Below are 9,699 nucleotides of genomic sequence, written 5' to 3' on the forward strand. Positions count from 1 at the left end.
GAATAAAAAAGAAAAAAGTTGTCCCAATTTGTTAGGCAACACAAACAATGATAGCTAAGTAATTTAAGGCTCCAAAAGCCAAAAATCTGAGTTGGACAATAGACTTTTTAACTTTTATAATAAGCAAAAAATATGTCACGCGTGTATCTTATCACATCTATGATACGAGAAATCTCGCTATTTTCTCCAGAAAAGAATTGAATTATTATTTACGAATGAATTAGGAAGCAGTAAGCACTATTTGTGGTTCCAATAATACAATGCAAAGCGTTCCACATATAATCAGAATAACAGTGGCTAGCTAAACACACTGCACATAAGGATCATAGGAGCTTCAGACAGTAAAATCGATCACAGCTCCAATGTATCTTCTCAATCGATCTTAAAGACTGCGAATTTTATTCTCTATCGTTCTTTTACAGTATAGAGTAAGCTCTAATCACCTCTACAATTGGTGCACGACATAATGGACACTTCCCTCCTCTGCGAACCAACTCGTTTGCACATTTAGAACAAGTGCACATGTGCCCACATCTGCAGATTAAGACACAGAAAACATCTGTAAGGGAATATAGTTTGGCCAGAAAAATAAAATCTATACAAACTCAAAAAAACTGTACTGACATGAAATAGTATGTAATTCACCTCCTTTGTGATCCTATTAAGCCAAGAACGGTACTCTAGAGGAGGGCCATTTTATGTAAAAATTTGAGAATTTGACAATGAAATGAGTACATTATACTTCAAACTAGTATATTTGGCATAATGGGTGTGCCATGGAGTTGTGTATCAATTTTGGTAGTGCGTATAACTTAGCATAATATAATAGGTTGCCATACCTGTACAATAAAGAATCAATGTGGTTATCACAACAAACACAGCAGGTACCCTTTCTAACCTGACCCCATTTAGACCCATCCTCTGAAGTCTCTGCAATCCCTGCGTATGCACGTGCATTAATAAAAACAATTACAGCCAACAGTATATAATGGATGGCAGAAGATTTTTGCTTTTTCTAGGGCATTTAATAAGGGGGGCCATTGAAAGGGGAGTAAAACACCAGAAATGACTACATAAGCGAATGATGAAGGCAAAAACACTTTTGTAGGGCTTGAATAGGTTTATAACATCAAGATTACAAACAGACCTTGTCCACTGCCTGTACGATTAAGAGCGGCTGAGACTTCCTGTCGGACTGACCGTTGCAATTCCAGCTGCATGTCCATGCAAGCTTCTAACATCCTTTGCATGTGGTTCATTCCTTGCTGAAGTTTTGCAACATCTGCTCTCAGATCATTAATCATCTCCCACTCCTGACCATAATTAGGGAAGCAAGGATTCAATTCAAATGTGAAATTGCATAATCATAGTCTCATAAACAGTTCTACAAATAGTGGGATGGTTAATGCCTTCTGAGAATCTGGACGATCCATTAACACTCCTAACCAAACCTCCAGTCTGCTTATATTGAAGACTAAAACTAGTCAGATAATAAGTCTTAGTATTCAAAAATTACATAAATTCCAAAGCTGGAAGAATCACAAGTTAGCACAATGTAAAAGGACAGACACACAATTGTCACTATTGTATGGCTCGAGTCCTCGAGCAGATTTTTTGGTCCACTGTGATTTAGCAAAACGGGATTTTAGTTATAAACCACAGATATAGAGCGCAAGCACCAAGAATCCTGAATAGCTTCTGGACAATTTGTAGCCAATTTCACACGAGATTATGAATGACGAATATCATTGCCTAAATTCGTTGATACCAAACATCTTGAGAAGATTATTTTACTAATTACAGACAAAAAATCTTCCCTTCATATGGTACGCAAGAGAGTACATACCCCTTAACATTTGGATGTTGGATAATTCATCAAATGCAAAAGCATCTTGCACCATTTCATAAGATTCAATGAAAGAGAAGGTGCCACCTGATTCATCGGATATGGCATGCATTGCAACAGGATCGTGATCCGTACCAAAACCGAATGTGTGGACTGGAAATCTTTGCTGCTGGCTTTCATCTTGGCTTCCTCTGTTTCTAGGACAGATCGAATCAGGCATAAGATGTAGATATTCAGGATTTAGTCTGGGACTTTGTCCTGGATTTGAGGAATTTTGAATTATTGACCTACGGTAGCAAGTATCCTTCCCATCAGATAAGAATATGATGCTTGCAACTGGATTCTGCAGATGCCTTTCTTCAAGAACACGAACCCCCTTCTTCAGGCCTTCCACAATATTAGTCATACCACTTGCTTGAAGTGAATCAATAGCCCTTCTAGCATCTTCATGGCCATTGCCAGTTATTCTACGCAAGGGAAAGATTCTCCGAGCAGTAGATGAGAAAGAAACTATTGAAAGTCGGTCAGAAGGTCCCAAGTTATCTACGACAAAGTGAGCAGCTCGCTTCAGGAGATGTAACTTTGAGCCATGCATACTGCCACTAACATCTAGTACAGTAACAAGGTCAATAGGCGCACGCTCAAGGTGCCGTGCATTATCTGATAGTGGAGGTGCACGTACTCCAACAAGAACTGCAAACTGAGAGATGGATTCAGAAGCTGCAAGCACGGGACGTTCAGGAATGGACTTGATATTGACACTTTGCAGACCAGCAAGTGAAGAAGAAGAGGTAGGTTCGCTAGTGATTATGGGTAAGGGCTCATCATCAGAGAAAACAAGAGACTCGGGCTCAGATGGAGGAGTTGGCAGCGTCAGTGGTTGAGAAACATTGGAGAAGCGAGTAGGGAATTGTCGGGGTGGAACATTAGGGTCGAAGTTGGGCATAGAGACAGGGAGACAATTCCATTTTGCACGGCAAATAGGGCAATTGAAATTGCCATGTGAGACACTATTGCCAATGCAGCCAAAGTGGAACGAATGGGAGCACTCGGCTGTAAAGATGGCTTGTCCTGTTGTGACATTACCCAAGCAAATAGCACATGTATTCTGCGACAAAAATGAAATTTCAAAGCATTTAACTTACTAAAATCAATATCTGTGCAAATGATACCGTAAAACTCATAACACCAAAATTTTTCAGCTTAAGGATTTTTTTCAGCTCATCAACTATGGAAGGTAAAAGTTTAATCTAAACCAAAAGAAAAGAAAATTCTGTATACAGGTAACTATTAGATTTCATATAGTTGATATTATTATTAAATCCCATTTGTTGCTTCAAGAGATTGTTGATATCCCATCTATCAAACTACAGTCATCCATTAGTCCTACTGATCCAGAGAAGATTGGAAAACTCAGGATATTAGGGTGATGTTTCGATACATTCTGAAAAAACGATTCTGGGGTGAACTGATTAAAGACTATAATTATCATTACTTCAGCACAAGACTATTTCTTAAGCAACCTAGAATTTTTATTATCGCGCATACAACAGTAAACTCCACGTGTGAAATTCAACCTTTCCATGTAAAGACCGTACCCCTCCCCTCGTATCATAGAATTCCAAATATTGAACCAGTAAATCTACTAATAAAAATTATAAACCACTATAACCTGCAACCCATTAAGCAATCAATTAAAATTGTATTATTCTTGGAAATTCTAAAAGTCGTGATGTCAATAAATAGATCACCAAATGTTATACTTAAACCCTGCTGTGGTAACACAGTAAACCAAATATCTGTTCTCTAATCTACTAAAACAAGTCAATAAGCATCAATTTCTTTCTAAATCAGTCTGAAAACTTCAAACCCTGATAGAAACAACCAATTTTTGAAGAGTAAACGGATTTTCTTTTCAAGTCAACCAATTTACCCGATAATCATAACGGTTATAGCACCCAACACATGATCAGCGAATTCAAAGAACATCGAGAACATGAACATTCATATTTCAAATAAATATATAAAATCGTGCATATACACCCAAAAAGATAAAGAAGAAAGGGAAGAAATCTTACACTTTCTGTTGAGCTCATTTTTCTTGCGTTAGTCTTGTACTAAGGAGGTTGGTTTTTGGAATATATATTTGGAAAAGAAGAAGGATGAGGAGAAGGAGAAGGAGGAGGACGAGGAGGAGGAGGAGGAGCGCCCCATTAATTTGCCTACGTGTAGCTTTTATGTTAAGGTTCCGGAGTTGTCCTTGAATCCATCGTCTGGACGTGTCGCTTTCAAAGAAATCCTTGGTTATGCTGACTTTTTTGTTACATTGTAATTGCCGGATGAATTACTCTTCTTGTACAATCGAGGTTGACAATTCTATTAACATTGGAACTTTGGAAGCCAAATTATGTATAATTTTCTATAAAACAAGAGTGGGTAATTGCATTGTCATCTGTTCATAATATGCTCACATACAATCGCATTGAGTTCTTTTTTACTTTCAATTTTCAGTTTTCCTCTTGTAAGAGTTGTTGACTTCAAAATTTGAGCAGATCCCAATGGAACAAGTCGAGTTTCTGTCCCTTTGCGATAGTTCAATGACCCTTTGCATCTAAATTTTCGATGAGGGAGATACAAATGAAAATGACCTATGTATATACAGAGTAGAATATAAATTGGTCGGTTATATGTCATGTCATAGTTCATTATCATGTCACAATTGTTTGTAGGTTGATATTTGATTAGAATTGCTTTTTTATTGGCTCGGCTAGTTTGCTATAGCTTTCGGTTGCATCACAGTCTAAATAATGAAATATCGATTTCTTAATAAGCTCACTTAGACTAATGACTCGTCACATGTATACCACATTTTGATGATTGGTTTAGGTATGAGCAATGGTCATTAAATCAAAATCCTACTACCGAAAAAGTAAATTCATTACTTCAAGAATCAAAATAGACCAAAAACATTCGTCATATAGGGAATAAAAGTGAAATGGGCACAGCTTAGAGAAAAGAAGAAACTCATTTGGATCTTCATTAGTGATTCTTGTGTAAGGATCCATAGAAGTCATTGAAATTTTCGAGTAAAAGGATATGTTAGAGAAATTTAAAAAATAAAAAAATTTATATAAAAGACTCAGGAGAAAAATTAATCTATTTCCGTGCAAAGATTATTGACCATATTTTATGATCAAGATTGTTTTTCATCAACAAACTTGTTTAATCTCGTCAAGATTGTTAACTTTTCATCAATCGATGTCATATATTGATTTCTTTAATCTCTTCATATTTGTTGAATCACTTTAAAATTGTTAGTTCCTCCTCTAAACTTGATGAGAAATTACAACTAGATAAAATATATACGGACTTGAGAAGGTAATATGTAAATAATTAAACAGAAACATTAATGGCTGTTCTCTTTTCTGTTTCCATGCTGTTCTATGTTTTCGATTTTTCAAAACAGTAAAAACGCATTCTTTTTCCTATTTTCGAAAATGAATTTTTGAAAAAAAAAAAAAAAAAAAAAAATAAATTTTAATTTTAATTAAAATATTAAAAAAAAAAAAAATATATATATATATATATATATATTGAAAACTCAAAACGTCATATTTGACATTTTGAGTGTTTTCAGTACAAAACGCGGCAAACATTGAATGGTCCTATATATAGTTTGTACAGATGTAAACTATTTATAAGTAAACTAGGATGAAGCTAAAAAATTATGTTGGAAGATCTAATATATAGTCATGAACCGGGCTCTCCATTAATATACTTATCATTATGTTTTATGATCAACACCATAATAGAATAATACTCTTGTTTCGCGCGGATAGTCGCTAACAATTAAAAAGGGATCAGATGATTGTGTAAGGGACAAACCTCTTGAGACAAAGTCCTAAAAAGGGGTGTTTTATTGGCAATGACTTTACAATTGGAACTTAAACAGAAATGCCTACAAGGAGCGCAAGCACACGAGTACTGAAAAGAAATGTTATAAGTCTAAACTAAGAAATTGAAATTATATATTCTCTGTTTGAGAGTGTTTGATTCGAGGTCTTTTGCTCTATGTCTTTTCTTCCTTTTATATTCTTTTGATGCTCTCTTTATGATCAACCGTTTAGAAATCGCTTAATTGCTTTATAACTACCCACTTTCTTTATGGTGGCCAACTTATCGTGGAACTGCCGTCTCTAACTACTGCCATTACTCTTTGACGTTCAACCGTCCTCAACTGAACATCCTTGAATCGTGGAACGTGATAAGATTACCCAATAACTACTTCGATAATTGCACTTTTGGATAACCATAGCATCTCATGTTTGCTAAGATCCTGGGCGATTCGAAAGTTTGGGCGAGAACAGGGTCATAACTCTGGGCGACTGAAAGGTATTTCATTCGCTCAGATCCTGGGCATTTTGTAAGTTTGGACGATGGTGTTACGTTCGTGGGCTTCCACTGCATTCATTAATAATCCTATTTGGGCCTTTATCCTGAATTGCCTAGTTAGGCTTCATTCTTTGGACTATTTGAATTGGGCTGCACTTTTAGCATGTCAACAATTACCCCCCAATATGACAGAATTAATACCAATTATTAATTTTTGCCATATTCACTTTGTGTTTCCCAGCAACATTTGAGATTCCCAAGAATTTCAATTATTATTTTCTTCCATAGCCTGAAAAGGTGCGACGTTGCAAACCCTTATAACCCCCAAATTGCCATTTCATCGCACTATTAAATCACGCCTCATTGCTTCGTGCTTCTCTCTCGCAATATTACTGTTCATCTTCTTGCTTCTCTGCTATGTTTTTCAAGCAAACTTCAACAAAGTTTTTTTTCGTTCCTAATGACTGCTTCACAATCCCAATCTAGTGACTCTTTCAATTTCGAAGACTTCCAGAAACTCCTCACTCGGTCATATATAACTCCTAACTTCTTTGCACCAGTCAATGCCGAACTCAACGAGTTCTATCTAGATCCCTCATTCAATAACGCCGAGGCCGTCGAACAAGTGGCGGTGGGCCAGCTGTTCCCTTGTACTCAAGGCCCTCCGTTTCTAAACTCTTTGCCGCTGAGGCCGCTTCGCGAAAGAGGTATTCGCACTTGGCCTAAATCTGATGTTGTTTTCTGTAGATGGCATGCTCGCCTTGTGAACCATGGTCCTACCAAGATAATTTTTGATAATGCTAGGATTTCTGATTTGCTAGAAATCTCTCTTCAACCCCCTATTTTTGATTCAGCGCTTTTCCCTATTGCATTAAGTTTTTGGTCCTTTGAGTATAATACTTTTGTTTTCCCTCTTAGTCCCATGTCCATTATTAAGGGATGTTGGAGCCTTAGTAAATTTACCACCTTTGGGCGATACCATTTTCCCTGGTATTTTGATTTCTGGTGTCGCCCCAAAATTTGACAAAAAACTTACCGAGTCCTATTTAAGCCTGCAAAGCTGTTATAATCACTCGAGCGTTGAGCCTTCTCATGCTGAGCGTGTGACCTTTCTTCAGATTTGACTTTGTAAATATATTCTGTGTGTGCCAAGCCTGAAACCTTCTATGAGCTATTTACCCATAGCACACGAATTGACGCGTGGTAGGCCTCTGAATTTGTGTTCTTTCTTTTTGGCCGCCCTCTATAGAGGCATGGCTTTTCTCCAATTCCAATTGAAGAATGGTGCATCTCTCACTGGCAGTGGACTTCCTTGGTTCACTCAAATTCCTTTCCCTTCATTCTGCTAGTTGCTATGGGCTAGCTATTGACCCACTGAGCCCTGTACATATGTCCAAAAGGGATATTTTTCATTCTTTTATACATTGAATTCAATTCCTTCTTTCTTTCCTTTTCCTCCCTTTTTAACTCCTGATTATGTGCATCCTCCATCTACCCTGGACAATGCAAGCACCTCTCTGTTCGTTTGGGTTCAATTTTTGACTAGGAGGAATTTGTTCTATGATATTTTGACTGGAACTAATGCCAAAGTTGGGGTTGAAATATATGCTCCCCAATTTTTTGCTCGTCAACTTGGTTTCGGCCAAACTTGGCCTGTTCCCCCTTGTTATTCAAAAAATTTGATAGATCGCTTCTACACCATAAATAAGGCAGAGGCAGAAGTTATAAATGCTCGCAATATTCTTTTGACGAGTAACTTTTCATTAGCTCATTTCAATCCTAGCCATGTCACCCATCCCCTTGTTGAACAAATCTGGTCATCAGTGCAGCGGAGATTGTTTGCAACTGATGCCAATCGTGCTTTCCATTCACTGGATCAGCCGGACATTTCTTCCACTTCCCCTGTTTTGGTCACCCTTGTGTCCATTAGGAGTCCTTCCTCTTCTGCTCGTGCTAAACAGTCTGTTCGTTCATCTACTTCCCTTCCTGCCAAGCCTACTGCATCTAAAAGTATCCCAAGCCGCAAATGGCCAGCTTCAGCATCTCCCATTTTGGAGGATGATGATGATGATGACACTCCTCTCATTGTCAGGAGAAAGGTAATTAAATTAGTTTACTCACAAGCATACCTTTCTATACTTGAAACATTTCTATGCGCTGATGGTTTATTCGAATTTTTCAAAAAAGCTCAGCCTCTCCTTCGAAGGCTTTGGTGTTGGTAGCTCCTGCTCCATCACCCTCTGCTGAGGCTGCTTCATCCAAACCAGCTGATGAAGGGACTACGCTTAAAGAGAAACCTTCAGTCCCGAAATCCTCATCACAACCAATGGATGAGCCACCTTCTTCCTAGGGTGTCAACCCCTTAAACGTTGAACCAGAAGGTAATACATTTTTTGATGTTTTACCTTTGCTTATGCTATTGATTTTTGATTTGTTGCTTTTTGAGTTTTGCAGATACTCCCATGGGTTTGCCCATTGGAGCAAAGTCTTCTCGCTCAAACAAGGGAACGTCTTCACAAGTGGTGGAGCCACAGGTGGTAGATTTGGCTGGGGATATGCCACCTCTCAAGATTGCTGATGAGGTAATCTCTGCTTCACTTTTACTTCCACTTTGTTCATTGTAGTGAAAACTTTCAATGTTGGTAACTTTCTTTGCAGGATGCTGATAAGATTGTGCATTCCATCCAGGACTTGTTCACGTTCTGGGGGCAAGTCAAGACGTCTCGCCCTGCTTCAACCAGTCGTCCTTCTGCTTCTTCAGAGAAAGATATGAAGTTCATCAAGCAGTCAATATTTGAGTATGTGTCCTTTATGGATATGGATATCGGTCAGGCTAGTGCTGCCAAACATAAGGATAAACTTAAGCATTTGAGTGCGAAGTTGGAGCAAGCACTGACACTTCCGTCGCTCAATCTTTCTGCTGATTTTAAGGCGACATTGAAAGTTGTCCATTCCGAGGTTCTCTCCTTGCTGGCCAAAAATGTTGAACTGAAGGCCAAAAGTACTCAATATCTTCGCGCTGTATCTGAAAGAGAATCTTTGCTTCTGGAGATCAACAAAGCTGAGGACGAATTGAAAGAAATCTCTTCTGAAGTTATGATTGAAGACTCTTTGATGACCAATTTAGCTGCATAGATGAAGAAGCTTCAAGCAAAGACGGACGACTGCAATGCGAAAATGGCTACCAAAAAACGCAATGTCTCCCAAGGAATTGAGCGAACAAAGTCTTTGGTCAAGCAGTACAAGAAGCTAGAGGTTGATGATGATTTTGTGGCTGAATTGAATGTCACTTCTTCTCAGTAGAGCGAGAATTGGGGGAGACTTAGGGAAATGATTCGTTCAGTCTCGGGTGATTTGTAATTAAGACATCTAATGCCTTAACTTTTCTTTTTATAATTTCATATTAATTTTCCCTTTGTAACCTCGCACTGAGTTCTGAACATACCAGCAATCATTATCAT

General features: G+C 38.0%; 2 protein-coding genes across 3 annotated transcripts; both read right to left on the reverse strand.

The window, feature by feature from the left end:
- Positions 1-180: 180 nt before the first annotated feature.
- LOC111407383 (protein neuralized-like) lies at positions 181-1,876 on the reverse strand. 2 transcript variants are annotated; one of them, XM_023036809.1, is made up of 3 exons: positions 1,148-1,876; positions 840-930; positions 181-534 (listed from the first exon to the last, which is right to left on the reverse strand). In XM_023036809.1, the coding sequence occupies exons 1-3, from the start codon at positions 1,302-1,304 to the stop codon at positions 417-419; spliced, it is 366 nt and encodes a 121-aa protein (XP_022892577.1). In that variant the 5' UTR covers positions 1,305-1,876; the 3' UTR covers positions 181-416. The 2 variants fall into 2 exon arrangements, with proteins under 2 accessions (XP_022892577.1, XP_022892576.1); XM_023036808.1 differs by having other exon boundaries at positions 840-939; positions 1,148-1,866.
- Positions 1,365-4,064, reverse strand: LOC111408354. The gene is made up of 3 exons (XM_023038123.1): positions 3,925-4,064; positions 1,847-2,954; positions 1,365-1,480 (listed from the first exon to the last, which is right to left on the reverse strand). Exons 1-3 carry the CDS (start codon positions 3,940-3,942, stop codon positions 1,365-1,367), a joined length of 1,242 nt encoding a protein of 413 aa, XP_022893891.1. The 5' UTR covers positions 3,943-4,064.
- Positions 4,065-9,699: the final 5,635 nt, after the last annotated feature.

The sequence above is a fragment of the Olea europaea genome, chromosome 13, assembly GCF_002742605.1.
Source record: "Olea europaea var. sylvestris chromosome 13, O_europaea_v1, whole genome shotgun sequence".
NCBI lineage: Eukaryota > Viridiplantae > Streptophyta > Magnoliopsida > Lamiales > Oleaceae > Olea > Olea europaea.

Excerpts from the sequence above, each read along its gene's own strand:
- LOC111407383 (XM_023036808.1), bottom strand. The coding sequence starts at position 1,304 with ATGATTAATGATCTGAGAGCAGATGTTGCAAAACTTCAGCAAGGAATG. Across the intron at positions 940-1,147 it reads TCGTACAGGCAGTGGACAAG|GGATTGCAGAGACTTCAGAG; the intron begins GTCTGTTTGTAA and ends GTGCATACGCAG. Across the intron at positions 535-839 it reads ATTGATTCTTTATTGTACAG|ATGTGGGCACATGTGCACTT; the intron begins GTATGGCAACCT and ends CTTAATCTGCAG.
- LOC111408354 (XM_023038123.1), bottom strand. Across the intron at positions 1,481-1,846 it reads CAACATCCAAATGTTAAGGG|TTTTAGTCTTCAATATAAGC; the intron begins GTATGTACTCTC and ends TTATCTGACTAG.